This window comes from Corylus avellana, chromosome ca2 (genome assembly GCF_901000735.1).
Source record: "Corylus avellana chromosome ca2, CavTom2PMs-1.0".
NCBI classification, from domain to species: Eukaryota; Viridiplantae; Streptophyta; class Magnoliopsida; order Fagales; family Betulaceae; genus Corylus; species Corylus avellana.
Genome location: NC_081542.1, coordinates 1,754,239 through 1,769,330, shown reverse-complemented (window position 1 = coordinate 1,769,330; position 15,092 = coordinate 1,754,239). Strand labels below are relative to the sequence as shown.

At 36.9% G+C, this 15,092-nt stretch overlaps 2 protein-coding genes across 4 annotated transcripts; both read left to right on the top strand.

Moving 5' to 3' along the window:
- Positions 1 to 48: 48 nt before the first annotated feature.
- Positions 49 to 5,419, top strand: LOC132170852 (calcium-dependent protein kinase 28-like). Its single transcript, XM_059581976.1, has 12 exons — positions 49 to 710; positions 1,717 to 1,847; positions 2,037 to 2,078; positions 2,269 to 2,380; positions 2,541 to 2,619; positions 2,744 to 2,913; positions 3,253 to 3,379; positions 3,934 to 4,049; positions 4,147 to 4,254; positions 4,387 to 4,449; positions 4,602 to 4,775; positions 4,896 to 5,419. The coding sequence occupies exons 1-12, from the start codon at positions 321 to 323 to the stop codon at positions 5,058 to 5,060; spliced, it is 1,677 nt and encodes a 558-aa protein (XP_059437959.1). The 5' UTR covers positions 49 to 320; the 3' UTR covers positions 5,061 to 5,419.
- A 5,489-nt stretch (positions 5,420 to 10,908) lies between these two features.
- On the top strand, positions 10,909 to 15,015 carry LOC132170733 (transcription factor bHLH121). 3 transcript variants are annotated; one of them, XM_059581820.1, is made up of 6 exons: positions 10,909 to 11,205; positions 11,692 to 11,813; positions 13,458 to 13,585; positions 13,666 to 14,133; positions 14,218 to 14,297; positions 14,402 to 15,015. In XM_059581820.1, the coding sequence occupies exons 1-6, from the start codon at positions 11,090 to 11,092 to the stop codon at positions 14,421 to 14,423; spliced, it is 936 nt and encodes a 311-aa protein (XP_059437803.1). In that variant the 5' UTR covers positions 10,909 to 11,089; the 3' UTR covers positions 14,424 to 15,015. The 3 variants fall into 3 exon arrangements, with proteins under 3 accessions (XP_059437803.1, XP_059437802.1, XP_059437801.1); XM_059581819.1 differs by adding an exon at positions 11,328 to 11,422 and having other exon boundaries at positions 14,218 to 15,015; XM_059581818.1 differs by having other exon boundaries at positions 14,218 to 15,015.
- Positions 15,016 to 15,092: the final 77 nt, after the last annotated feature.

Genomic DNA, 15,092 nt, shown 5'->3' with positions numbered 1-15,092 from the left:
AAATTCTTAATCTTCTCCGTCCAAAAAAAAAATTAGACCTGGTGAAGAGCTTTCGAGCCCTCTTTTCACATTTCTCTCTCTCTCTCTCTCTGTCTTACATTTTTCGAAAGTCTCTCTTTTTGACCACCCTCTCTTTCTTGCCTTCTTCCTCCTATCTGCTCCAACGTTTCCTATCTGCTATCCCCTCATTCACTCTCTATCTACACCTCTCTGTGCTAATAAATGTTTGCCAGTATATATTCAAGTCCTTGGCCATGGCTTTGATCCGTCAAAACCTCTAGAAAACTCTGTTTCTCTTTCTGTATATCTGTTTTCCAATCATGGGTGCTTGCATTTCTACCAACAGAGTCTGGGGCTCTAACAGCACCAACAACAACAACAACACGGTCAATCACAACCGTAAAGAGACCACCAAACCGCAAACGAAAATAATCGCAGGGAAGAAACAAGAGGCTCCCACCGATCAGCAGCAGAGCAACGCGAACGAGAGGAGGTCTCATCAGCTGAAGCCCAAGGACAAGCCTGCTACGCGGCGGCAGTGCGGGGTGATCCCCTGTGGGAAGCGCACGGACTTCGGGTACGCCAAGGATTTCACCAGTCGCTACACGATTGGGAAGCTGTTGGGACACGGCCAGTTCGGGTACACCTACGTTGCCACCGACAAGGCGAGTGGGGATCGAGTCGCGGTGAAGAGGATCGAGAAGAATAAGGTATTGGCTTCTTTGTGTTTTTTTTTTCGGGTATTGGGTATTTTGATTCTGGGTCAATTTGTGGTATTTGCTGGTCTTTGTGGCCTCATATTTGACTGTATCTGAATTTGGGCGGATGCTTTTTTTAAAAAATAAATAAAAATAAAAATCTATGTAAATTTTAGTTTTGACTACATCTGAATCTGGGTTGATGTGATTTTTTTTTTCTAGGTGAATTTTGGTTTTTGAATGCACATAGTATTAGGATTTCAATTTAGGTGTTGTTTGGTCAATGGGGTCTGTGAGAAATTTGGGATAGGAAGTTGGAGGCTTTTTGTGATTGGGGATTCCAGAGCTTGATCGCGGATTGGAAAAGATGGTTTTGGTCCCAATATTTCTGGAGAGCCTTTTCCTTTTGCTATGGATACCTGGCTTACCCAGTTGGGTTTTACGTTGACTTGTCTTTTGCATGGAAATCAATCTTTGGAGTCATGTTGTTTTGCATTCATCTGTGTTTTCTGTTGCCTAGAAGATTGATTTTACCATCTATAAAGGTTTGTCAATCACCATGGACCTCTGGAGGATATGTCGATTTATTGCTCATATGCCTGATGAGTGATAACCCATTCTAATGAGTGTTTCTATTCATAATAGGTCAAGGGAGTTTTCTTGGTTTGACAGCTTTGATGGGCTTAGTCTCAGAATGATAAGGATAATAACAGTTTGCAGTATCACATGTTTTGCAAGTAGAAAATTCATGGGATTATTTTGCAAACTTACTCAGGTTGATTCTCTTCTTCTCAAGGCCTTTTAGGCGAGAGATAATTGTTGTGCATTCTTATTTGATTCTGTGAAATGGGGTCCTAGGACTACTACTGATGGTCATGGAAACAAAATAAAACAAATCTAAGATCAAATAGCTTTTGGTATCTTTAATTCTGCAGAACTTTTGTCCTTCCACCTTTTCTTTTGATAAATATTTTTAATAAAATTTCCACAAAAAAAAAAACCTTGAATCTGGTGGCAGATGGTTCTTCCTATTGCCGTTGAGGATGTGAAGCGAGAGGTCAAGATTTTGGAAGCCCTTACAGGCCATGAGAATGTGGTTCAGTTTCACAATGCGTTTGAGGATGATTCTTATGTGTATATAGTAATGGAGTAAGTTTAGCTTTATGACCTTCCTTTCAAGCTATTCCCCTTTTTTTTTTTTTTTTTTGCTTGCTTGACCTTCGTTTGTTAGAGAGAGTTTCACACTTCTTCTTGGCTCTTTTAACCTTCTATTATATTATTTCTTAATTCTCCATTCTGTCTATATTTTGAACTTGTGTCTTTTTTTGTGGTTATCAGGTTATGTGAGGGTGGTGAATTGCTGGATCGGATATTGGCCAAGTAAGACTTTTTAAGTCATTGGTATAATTCATTAGTCCTACAAGCAGTGGCTACTCTGTAATATGTATATCTGGTCCAAGATTGGTTGCAATATTTACTGCTGGATGAAATATTGCCATTTTATTATGTTTTTGTATTTAGATTAATCATTAAAAACACTTAACACTTCTGCTTGGTTTACCGAACTCAGGAAGGACAGCCGTTATTCTGAGAAAGATGCAGCAGTAGTTGTACGGCAAATGCTCAAAGTTGCAGCTAAATGTCATTTACATGGGTTGGTACACCGAGACATGAAACCAGAGGTATAACAAGCTTCATACCAGGCATGGCTTGTTCAGCTTCCTAGCTGGACTCATGCTGCTGGACATTTATTTTTCAAATCCAATGGCAATTGTAGGTTAATCACCTAATCAAACTAGTCACGGTTTTTGACACTGGTTCCCTTGTATTCTTTGCGTGTAGAATTTTCTTTTTAAGTCGACTAAAGAGGATTCACCTCTCAAAGCCACAGATTTTGGGTTGTCAGATTTCATTAATCCAGGCAAGTAGAACTTCTATTATGAGATTCGATTATTCTCAGTGTTAATTTGAAGATGGTGTTCCACAAGTATTCCTGGCCATCAATAATTTGATACCTCTAAAGCCGTATAATTACAAAATTGCAGAAAAGAAGTTTCGTGATATTGTTGGCAGTGCTTACTATGTTGCTCCTGAAGTATTGAGACGCAAGTCAGGACCTGAATCGGATGTCTGGAGTATTGGTGTGATAACCTACATTTTGCTCTGTGGGAGGCGCCCCTTCTGGGATAAGACTGAAGATGGTATATTTAAGGAGGTTGACAACAAGCTTCATTTAAACTGTTATTTTTTTCTTTTTCTTTTTACCAGTGGGACAAGTCTTTATAGTATTTTACTTAAGAGTAGTTTCTTAACTATTATGCTCCAATCTCCAGCTTGTGTATCAGATGGAAAAGTGGACAACACCAAAAAAAAAAAAAAAAGAAATGAAATGAAAAACTCTCACAGCCTGTCTTTTTCCTAAACAAAGTTACATTTTGTGGGATCAGTTCATAATGTCTATATATTAAAGGGCCATCACCAGTGTCTAAGCAGGGTTTTTTTTCTTTTTTTTGGTTGCATTCTTGAGTCTTATCTAATTGTCTAACATTTGTAGGTCTTGAAAAACAAGCCTGATTTTCGCCGCAAACCGTGGCCAAGCATAAGCAACAGTGCTAAAGATTTTGTGAAGAAGTTACTAGTGAAGGATCCTCGGGCAAGACTAACTGCTGCTCAGGCCCTATGTATGTATCCAGTTCTTCCCTTTTTAGTAATTTTTTAGTGCTGTATATTATTAAATCACCACTTGTCTCAAAAACCTAAGCTGATAGGAAGAGATGAATTTAATTATTTAATTTATATTATAGCACTTCCTCTCATGTGTGAGATCAAACTTTTTCTTAATAAGTGAGGCATAACACGTGGAATGTTTAATTGAAATGGGAAATGAATCATAGAGACAAGGTGGTGATTTAACGTAATATCAAAGCACAGGTCCTGACTTTCGAGTTCAAACCTTGTCTTAAGCTAGTAGGATAAGTAGTGATTTAATATATATTTTTGGCATGTTGGAAATTGGGTAATGCAATTACATATTTTTAAGCTTGTGGCTCTGAATAATATTCCTTTGGTTTTATTCTCATTTCTACATTTTGGTCACAGAGGCCAATAGTCAAACTGTTGTTATGTTCTTCCTGAATTTTCTTCTCATAGAAACTTAAAGAAAACAGATTTTTTTTTTTTTTTTTTTGGGAATGTGGGGAGGGTTAACTCTTCTGATTGGTTTTAAAATTTTCAGCACATCCCTGGGTTAGAGAAGGAGGAGATGCATCAGAAATCCCTATTGATATATCTGTTCTGAGTAACATGCGACAATTTGTGAGATACAGTCGTTTAAAACAGTTCGCTTTGAGGGTGAGATTTCCTTTAAAAGGGTTCTTTTATGGCAGAAGGCCAAGTAGTTTTCTTTTTCTTCATTCATTTCTTTTCTGAATAATTGATTGCCTTGCAGGCATTGGCTAGCACTCTTGACGAAGCAGAGCTTTCTGATCTTAAAGATCAATTTGATGCCATTGATGTGGATAAAAATGGTTCTATTAGTCTTGATGAAATGAGACAGGTAAAAGTTCTCCTTCACATTCAACTTGGTTTGCTTTCTGGTAGCCCTCTCTCTCTCTCTCTCTCTCTCCCTTCATTATTATCGTTTTTCTGCTTCTTTTTTTTCTTCCTAACAAGGACGGTTTTCATGCAGGCCCTTGCTAAAGATCTCCCTTTTAAGTTGAAAGACGCACGTGTCTCAGAGATTCTGACTGCGGTGAGCATTTCCCCCTTTAGATGGGAGATAAGAAACTATCAGGCTACTCTAACCCACGTCCAGCAATCCAACATCTATGCATAACTGTATTTCCCTTTGGCTTCTGAATACAGTTACTTTTAAACTATAATGGAGTCTTTTTGTCGATGCAGATTGATAGCAATACAGATGGCCTTGTTGATTTCACTGAGTTTGTAGCAGCCACTCTGCATGTGCATCAAATGGAGGAGCATGACTCTGAGAAGTGGCAGCAGCGGTCACAAGCTGCTTTTGAGAAATTCGACATAGATAAAGATGGGTTCATTACTCCAGAAGAACTGAGAATGGTCAGTGTTATATATTTGCACTGAAAGCCACCCTATTTGAGCTTTATATACTCATTAAATAAATTGTTCTCAGCATCACAAAGACATTACCTGTACTGAAATTACTTCATTGCATTGTAGCACACGGGGTTGAGAGGCTCCATTGACCCACTTCTCGAGGAGGCTGATATCGACAAAGATGGGAAAATAAGTCTATCCGAATTCCGCCGACTTTTAAGAACTGCAAGCATTAGTTCGCGAAACGTGACTAGCCCGACTGCTCATCGGGCTTCCCGGAAGATATAGATTGAAACCGGAGTTTCAAAGATTCAGAGAAGTGAGAGAGAGGCCAAGAGGGGTGGAGTTTCTTCCTCAGATTTCATTTACTTAAGTTTATACTTCAATCCTAGAGATGCCCTTGTCTACTTCCATCACCATAACGTGGATCTCCTTAAACTCAAGTTTGATTCTGGATAGGATTGTGAATACATTAAACCCAGAGGTGTTTGATATAGAGTTGTTTTGGATCTGCATGAAGGATGGTTCCAGGTATGATGGTCATATTAGTGTACATCCTTCCAGAGAATTGGTGATATCCTCCTGGTCATGCCCTACAAATTGTAATGTGTGACTATGTGAATGGTAAATCCCTCGGTTAGAATTCATTCGTGTTTATAATATGTTCTTCAAAGTCCTCTCCTCCATTCATCCCAAAAACTAAAAAATAAAAAATAAATCTGTTCTTCCAATATGTTTTGAGTCTCTTGAATTGCTTGTACTCGCTGTGACATTATATTTAAAACTCAATACTCATGCATCTCTCTTACCATATTTGATAGTTGGTGCTAATATTTTGGCTAGTGATGGAAATTTTTGACACGATTTGTAAAGTCGAAACAAAATTAGTTAATTAGGGTTGAAGAATTTAACCTGTTTAATAAATGAGTTGAATTATTGTTTATTTTTATATTTATATCTGGATACAATTTGAAGTCTGCATACAACATTTAATGCTAATAAATGATTGATGGTGTATTGATGGAAACTAATAATATCATTTATTGGGAATTGGATTCTCTCTAGTCTATTATGGACTGGAGAATATTAAGTTCATAGCTAAGATTTTTTTAAAAAAAAATCTTAGAGCCATAAATAGGACATTTGTCTTATTACAAAAAAATAATATTTTAGATTAAAAAAAATAATAATAAATTAATTAATAAAAGAATAAAGGGTGGCTGCTGGCCACCCCATTTTGGCCATAGGGGGTGGTCAAACTACCCGATTTTAGATGTGAGAGCCACCGCAATGGCCGGCCAAAGGTGGCTGGACCACTCTATGGCCCTTGGGGGTGGTCCGGCCACCCCCTAAACCCAGATCTAAAAGAAAAAAAAAAAAAAAATTCTTTTAGCCCTTAGGAGGTGGCTGGGCCACCCCCAAGGGTCACATCTAAAAAAAAAAAATGTTTAGCCCTTTGGGATGGTCCGACCACCCTTTATAGTCAAGATGGGGTGGATATTTTTTTATTAATTTATTTTTTTAATCTAAAATATTATTTTATTATTATTATTTTGTAGTAGAATAAATATTCTATTTATGGCTTTAAAATTTTTAAAAAGAAATCTCAATCATAAATTAGATATTTTTTAATCTATAATACGTGAAAAAGATCCTAATCCCATTTATTGGCAATAGCTAGCGGGACATGTACATACTATCTTAAGAGCCGTGATTCAGAGCACGCGGCATTATAAGCACGTCAGCAAACAAATTTTTTTTTAATATTTTAATAAATAGCACGCGCGCGTGCTATTTATCTTCACCTCTATTTTAAAAGCAAAAGTGAAGGCTGGCATCCAACTCATCAGCCCATTTCATTTTGATGGTTGACATATTATATATGACATCTTGCAGCATTGGTATGAGCGGGTTGGGATTGCGTCATGCAAATGGACAAAGATTTAGAAGTAATATTATCTGTCAAAAATGCACGTGAGTTGAACAGATATATAAGCATTAAAAAGGGAAACTTTTTTAAATACCAATTTGGATGGGACACATAACCATTAGCATTGTACTTGCCAAAAGGACTTGGCTTCTATGCGGAACTGCAAACTACCGCATTTGCATGGATGGCTGAGATTTTTTAGAGTTTTTACCCAAAAAATAACGGCATACTCCAAACGGTTTGACCAAAAAAAAAAAAAATTCCGTCAATTTCTTCAGTTAACTCATCCAAAAAAGACTCGTGCCTTTTTTTTTTAAAAAAAAAAAAAAAAAAAAATTTATTCCCAAAACAGACTTCTCTCACTCACTCTCACTCTCACTCTCACTCTCACTCTCTATGTATATTTGCTACAAATTCTCTCAAGTCTCTCCATAGCTCGTTGTGGCTAACCCATGGAACTTCTGTATTAGTTACGATAATTACAAAAATGCCCACATCTTGTTCAATATTTTATTGGTGAATGTTACTTTGGTTTTGATATTTAAAGGGTTTAAAAGGAGATTTCAAGTCAGAGATCCCTTTGATAGGTAGCAGTAGACAAGCAAGTTGCTTGTAGGGCTGGATCGGGATCCCATCAATAGTTGAAAAATTGCCCATCAAATTTTTAAAAAATTTTGGCCATTAAATCTCATTAAAGGGTCTATAAGCTGTCACGTGTCCCACTAATTAAAAAAATAATAAAATATTATTTAAACTTTAAAAAATAAAATAAAACAAAATAATAATAAAAATATATGGGGTGGCCAGCCACCCCATTGGCAAAAATGGGGTGTCCGGCCACCCCACCTGAGACATTGGGGTGGCTTTCGACCACCCGCAATAGCCAAATCTAAAAATTCCAACTTTTGGGTTTAGCTCTAGGTGGCTGAACCACCCCCATGAGCCCTTTAGGTTTGGCCCTAGGAGGTGGTCGTACCGTCTCCAAAGGCCAAACTCAAAAAAAATTAATTTTTAAAATTTTTGGGTTTGGCCCTTGGGAGTGGTTCGGCCACCCCTGTGGCAAAAAAGGGGTGGTTGGTCACCCTATATATTTTTATTATTTTGTTTTATATTTTTTAAAAAAATTTAAATAATATTTTATTATTTTTTAATTAGTGAAGACACATGACACATTACAACTTACAACTTCTAGACCCTTGTACTAGATTCAATAGCCAAAATTTAAAAAATAATTGATGGGCAATTCCTCAGCTAATGCGGGATCCCGATTCGGCATGGGCCATGGCTTCCCGGAATTGTAATAGCTGGTAGGTAGGAATAACTCCTTGAAAGATCTTGAATGAATATGGTCAAAATGAGAAGACGAGGAGCCATTCGATGAGAATCTGATACCTAGTGGCGGGGGCGCCGTTAATGCTGTAGGAGTTGTGGCATATCCAGACACGGGCGGCACTGGCCAATGGATCCGAATCTGTCTTTGTTTCCTTCCGCTGACCTGTTCTTCAAGGAAAGGCTCGTGCCGATTGAGCCTTCCTCGCTCGTTTTCAACCCCTCTGAACCCAATTCCAAGTAGCAGCCGTAGTTATTCCCTGTCTCGTTGTTGAAATTCGCCACCAAGTTCCGCGTCTCCATGCTCGGCCTCAAGAAATCGAAAACAACCGCAAATGTAGCCGGCCATAAAACAGAGCCGTCTGTTACCTCTACTCCCAAAAAACAGCAACAAGAAGAAACACAGCAAAATAAAGAACAGCCACAGAGAGAGCCTTTCACTGTGAAGTTCAAGGTGGAGGAAGTTTCGACCGTTTCGCTTTCTATGTATGCTATACCGGTAAACACTTTTGATAAATTCCTCAATTATCCAAGTTGAAATTCAATGTGATATCTACGGTAGTTTGCATGCAGTAGTGCATAGAAGCCGAGTCCCTTGCCAAAGTAATCTTGGCTAGCCGTGTTGCATATTTGGGTGAAAATCACTTATATCTGGTTAGCTATTTTAACCAAAAATTTGCCCGAGTTACTAATTTGGTGAGCATTGTACACTCACCAAACATAAATAATAATAATAATAATAAATTTTTTTAAAAAAAATCGTACGGGGGGTGGGGTGGGGGGTTGTTCTTGAGCCACCTTTTAAGACATAACATCTAAAGTCTAAGCTCACCTGACCAAGAGGATCGGGCCTGGGTTTTTAACCCAAATCCCGGCTTAATTTGCATAAGCACCTATTTGAGCCCTGCCTGAAAATTATTCAATTAATTGAGATAGGGTTTGATGGAGTCTGTTTGCCGCATGTGAGCTCCGAACATTGGGCTTTTTGTACAAATAAGCCCCATCAAGAGGCCCTCTCTCATTAGGGGTTAGGGCAAGCTGTAATTTAGCCGTGAATTACAGCTAATCTCGATCCATTTATTTCGATCTTTAACAAAATACAATAACATGAAGATATTATTTTATAAAAAAAAAAAAAAAAAATTACTCTTATTTCTCTCACTTGATTTTTATAAAATAATATTTTACCTAGGGCACAAGAAAAACATTGAGAGAGCAAGTAGCATTTTCCATTACAAAATAAGTAATTAAAACAAGAAGTTAAAAATCCGTTATAAAATTGAACAAATATAAAAAATTAAAAATTAAAAAATAAAAATAGAACTTTGTTATATTCACCATTAGCCCTCCATTATAAGTTGTTAAACGTTTCCGAAAAGTGGCAATTTAGATAATATTCTTAAAGAATTTAGAATCTATGATAGTTGTAGTGCTTACATTAAATAAATAATTTTTAAAAAAAATTGCTATTTTAAACTACTAATATTTCAAATAAGTGGAGCATGCACGATGAGGAGGATGTGTATAGTGAGGGTTCCACGTGTCTTAGTCTTTTAATTTATTAAAAAAAAAAAAAAAGTTTTTCACGTGCTATTGACATATGGAATAATTCTATAAATCACAGTCGTGTCCCTCTTGTGTCACTCTAAGAATGAGATAAGTTTTAAAATCACCATTTGATCAAAATTCAATAATGATTAATTACAAGCTCAATGGTAATTTTAAAAGTCATATCATTTATAGAATGACAAAAAAGATATAAGTAACTTATAGCATTACTTGGACACATGTTACTTTAAAAAAAAATTGATTTATAATAAAGTTTTTACAAATCAATTTACAAAAAATTTATGTATGTTTTCTTATAAGATTCACCTTACTCAAGAAGTGAGCGGACTGTCTAAAACCTACTCGAACAAGTAAATTTTATAAAATTGCTGAAATTACGGACAACAAAATTGTTAAAAAGGCGTTTGGTACATGCACTAACCTTTGCAAATTATGCGGAGAAAGTGAGGTTAAGATGGGGACACCCCAAAAGGGCAAAATACAATTTTTGCTTTGTCTTGGTGTGCTAGTGAGTTGCTTTACCTTTGCAGACCAATCATTGGGCACTCAAAAACTCCCTCGCTACCACCCAAGGGGTGGATGGAATAGCAGCTATTCATTTTAATTATTTCCCACATTTTTTTTTTAAAAAAAAATTGATGATTTAAAAATATAAAAATGTCAATAATTTTTTTCGTTAATATTTTTAAGAGGATTTTTTTTTTTTTTTTTTAAAGTGTTGTGAAATAAAGGTAAAAATAATTTTGATCATTTCTCAAATAAAGTAGAGAAAAAAAAAAGTATTATCAAACAAAGCCTAGGCAAGATAATACTTTTTAAAAAATTCACCATTTTAAAGGCCTAATGAAATTGTTATTTTTGAAAGCGGAAAATCAAATAGACACTTAATTATAATCAAATTCTCTAAATTTCTTTAAAAAAAATGGTGAGATTATTAAACCCTAATAATGATTTAAATCGTCTCCAAATGGTTATTCAATCGGCTGTGAACTACGTCTCATGTAGCGGAAGTCAATAGTTCGAATTTTTTCTCCCCTTCTCTTGTGTGGACATGTAAAATAATAATAATAATAATGATTTAAATCTAAATTTTAGCACTTGAATATTTACTATATATAGAATATAATAAAAGATTTTAAGAATATTTTAAATAGTGTTTTTTTTTAAAAAAAAAAATTAAAATTAAAATAATAAATATTTGGGGACTCAAAGACCAAAGTAATGCTCTCAGAAAGCAACTTTAACAAATTTAAGATTAAATAAAAAAACTTGAAATTCCAGATGGGTGAGGTATATCCGGGTGGCTCGTGTAAAGCACAAGTCCCGTTCTTGTCCTTGTTGGGTGTCCTTTTTCTCAATCTCTTCACTGACTCGAGTTTCCTGATTCGGATTCAGATCACGCTTCTCTTTCTCTGCAATTCTGAAGCAAAAACAACGAAGAAGAAGAAGCTGCAAAAACCCTAGGACTCAGATTGAGTTTCGGTGGTTAATGCGAGAGAGAGAGAGAGAAATGGATCAACGAAAGATGGACAATTTTGCAGCGGACTCGGCGCCGTCGACTTCTCAACCTCCCAATCGCTCCCACGGCACGCACCCAGATCCCAGGTTTTTTTTTTTTTTTTTTTCCTTCAAAAAAAAAGAATTAATTTCTGAGGAGTACTAATTTGAATTGTTTATAATTGGTAAATTATTAGTTATAATGAATGAAGTGTAAGTTTCTTTTGAAGATTTTGATGGGAAAGCTTGAAAAAGTGCACTCAGTTTACAGAAGGGAAAAGGAAAAGAAAAACCCAGTAAGAACATGGAATTTGAAACTCAAAAGGTTAAGTCTTTTAGATAATAGATATTGCTAGATTTGATGCAAATGTGTGTGCGTGTGCGTATGTGTATGTGTATGTGTATCTATACATATGTCTATGTATATATACGTGTATATGTATGTGTATATACACACAGACATAACACATGGATTTATAGCTGGGTTTTTTTTTTTTCCCCTCCTGGATGAGCTGAAGAAATGCTTGAACTTGTCGTTTTGTTTTTGTTTTTTGTTCTGAGTTTGACGAATTATTTTTGCGGATTGTATTACAGACAAGGGGTTGATGGGGAAATAAAGGACCCAGTTACGGCAAGGAAAGTTCAGAAGGCTGACCGTGAGAAGTTGAGGAGGGATCGATTGAATGAGCAATTTCTCGAGCTGGGGAACACATTAGGTAAATTATTATAGCACCTTAGAAGTACCTCCTTTTTTTTTTTTTTTTTTTTTGGGTGGGGGGGGGGGAGGTGGTGGGTCATGCCCAAACCCACTAGGATTTTGTGGATGAGGAAGTCATGAATAACTAGAAATTTGTAAGAAATTGATCGAAAATGATTGATCCACAAGATGTGCGATATTAATGTTAAACTCTTTCAAAAATTAAGTCTGAGCTCTACGAACAGATTCATGAATTACAGACTACAAAATATATTAACTTGTGTAAATTTATATAAAGTGCTTGGCTGAGGGATTTACATTGTTTCCACCAGTTATTTTCTAGACCATTACAAATAAGTTGTCATGCGAGTGTATCTGCGGGTTGTCCATTTGCATATTCTCAGATATGCCTGGCATGCTTGTTTGTGATTGACACTTTGCTAGATATAGTCTGGCGAGTTCCAAATATCTGTTATCAGGATTGTATTTTTGTATAATCTTTATGAAGCTTGTACCCATTTTTTGGCTGCTTTTGTCAGTTTAGTAAGGCTGCAAATTCTGGATGAATGGAATTTTCCACATTTGCTAATGTGTTGAGCTGAAGATTATGAGTATTGGATGTATAGAGTTCCTTTTTTTTTTTTTTTTCTTTTTTCCCCCTCAAAAGAAGAGAGATGTTTTTTGTGGGTTGGTTGTGCCTTGCCAAAATAAGTTGCTATTGGAAGGCTTGAGCTTTTCCTGGACTTCTGTGCCACTTTATGAGCTATAGCATTGTTGGCTTATTCTTTCCCTGAGAGAGCATCTATGTTTGGTCCTGCTAAACTTCAAGTGGACCTTTTTCTTGAAGTTGGTTGCCTAGACTTGGGAACTTGGTTGTGAAGTGGCTTATTTTCTTTCTTATGATAGAGAAACAGTTCTCTTATTTTACATATAAAAGGTTGATTTAGTTATTGTTGAAAAGAAGTTGAGTTGAATGGCAAGCTGGTGTCACTTTCGCAAGCAAAGGAAAAGACCTTTCCATTGAGATATGTAGTGTAGGTAGGAGCCAACTGTCTATCCCGACCGACAAGCTTAGTGTTGCCACAACCTTATAGATGTAGATTGCATGTACAAACTCAAATAGATCTAAAGTATATCTTCTCGTTTCAGACAGTATACTGTGGCTTTGGTCAAAAAAGTAATGCAAACAATAATAATAATAACAAAATGTGGAGAACATAGTAAGTCATAGGTTTGACATATATGTTTAATAACTAAAAATGAATGAAAGCGATTTCATATCCTTTTTCTAGAAATCTTATACAGGTTAACAGAATCTGTGGCAAGTTCAAAACCTCTTTGATTGGCATATTTATTAATCATTCCATTGTTTTGTTTTTTGTTTTTTTGTTTTGCCCTGGGTAAAGATGTACTTTTAAAAATAGATATTCTCTTGGTTTTACGCAATAATGATTCACTGTAGGCAGGATGCGTGTACATATTGTGTTAACTTGGCTATCAATGTCTCCCAACTCTAGCCTTATTTTGTTGTTCAATTAACTAGTTTGAAAACAAACATGAATAGGAATTGTGATTGTGATCTTAGTTATTCACTGAACTTCTTCCCCTAGTGCTGATAAGTTGCTTCAAATTTGGATATTTACATGTTACATTCAAAATGTAGATCCAGATAGGCCCAAGAATGACAAGGCAACAATCCTTGCAGACACGATCCAAGTGCTCAAGGATTTAACTGCTGAAGTCAACAGACTAAAGACCGAGTGTACAGGACTTACTGAAGAATCACATGAGGTGATGTTCTTTTTATGTTACCTCAAGGTTGTGAAGCCCATTGTGTGCTTATATGAATTATAATTTTTCACTTCATACAGCTAATGCAGGAGAAGAATGAGCTCAGAGAAGAGAAGTCATCATTAAAATCTGATATTGAAAATCTAAATGTTCAGTATCAGCAAAGACTCAGGGTTATGTTCCCATGGGCTGCCATTGATCCTTCTGTTGTTATGGGTCCACCTTATTCGTACCCAATTCCTGTCCCTGTCCCTGCTGGTCCGATCCCTATGCACCCATCTCTGCAGCCCTTTCCCTTCTTTGGAAATCAGAATCATGGTGCCATTGCTAATCCGTGTTCAACTTTCATCCCCTATCCAACTCCTCCCAACCCTCCAATGGAGCAGCCACCGGCCCCATATGCGTCCACTTCCCAGATTTCAAGCAAACAAGATCCCAAAAGTAAATCACCAGATCATCAAAAGGCCAGCAATGTTGAAAGATGTGATGATTCTAACGATGTGGCAACAAAACTTGAACTGAAGATGCCTGGATCATCTGCACAACAGGTCAGTTTTAAAGACTTAGAAGCAATACTTGTAGAAATGCTTAGCAAATTAAAGATTGAAGAGTGCCCGAATTGGTTCATGCAGGATTTATCTTCTGTAGGAAGGAAGGGCAAGCAATCACAGAGAAAAGACAGAAGTGTCACTGAAAATGGCTCTTCAAGCAGGTATTCTTCATCTCAAGGTCTTCAAGATAGCCCCTCCAACAGTGTGGGTGACATGCCAAAGTCCAAAAACTGAGCCTTTTCTGGTTGTTTTTATCCGCTGACAGCATCGAACTGCTAACCTTTTGAGGCGTGTCTTCTGTGACACCTTGATACTAATGTCCTCCCCGACTTTCAGATGGCTTAACTTCTGATCATCTCCACTAACTGAATCTCCAGTTGGAAAGCAAGGGGTTTTCTTTTGCTGGTTTGGAGCATTTGTTAATGGGGGCTTGCTGCATGGTTCTCCCCCGCAGCCTGGGCTAGTAGGGCCTGGAGGCACTGGTTGGACCCTGCCATTTAATTGAGCTATCCCAAACAAGGTTCTATTATTCTGTGGTCGCGGATTCCTTATTATTAGGTTGTTAAGAGAGGGAGGCTGCAGGGCCCACCTTCTCTTCGTAGCTTAGGATGCGGTGGACCCTTCAAGTTCAACCCCTCTCTCGCTTAGGTGCTCGAATTTCAGAAATTCAGACAGCAGCCTAATAACAGGGAATCCCGATCTGTACTCTATACATACCAAGGCTGAGTCGGAAATGCTTTCTAACATGTTTTGAGAACCTTTGTAGTGACTGTAGTTGTTGCATAGATGAATGTGTTTGTAATTATATTTAGGATGTCCCTCTCTGTTTGATCTGTTGGCAGGATTCACTTGTAAATGGCTAATTGGCACTTTTAGTTATGTTATCAGTCCTTACGGCCTTTCACAATAATAAAATTATGTACCACCTGGATTTTCATGCAAAAGAAGACATGGAA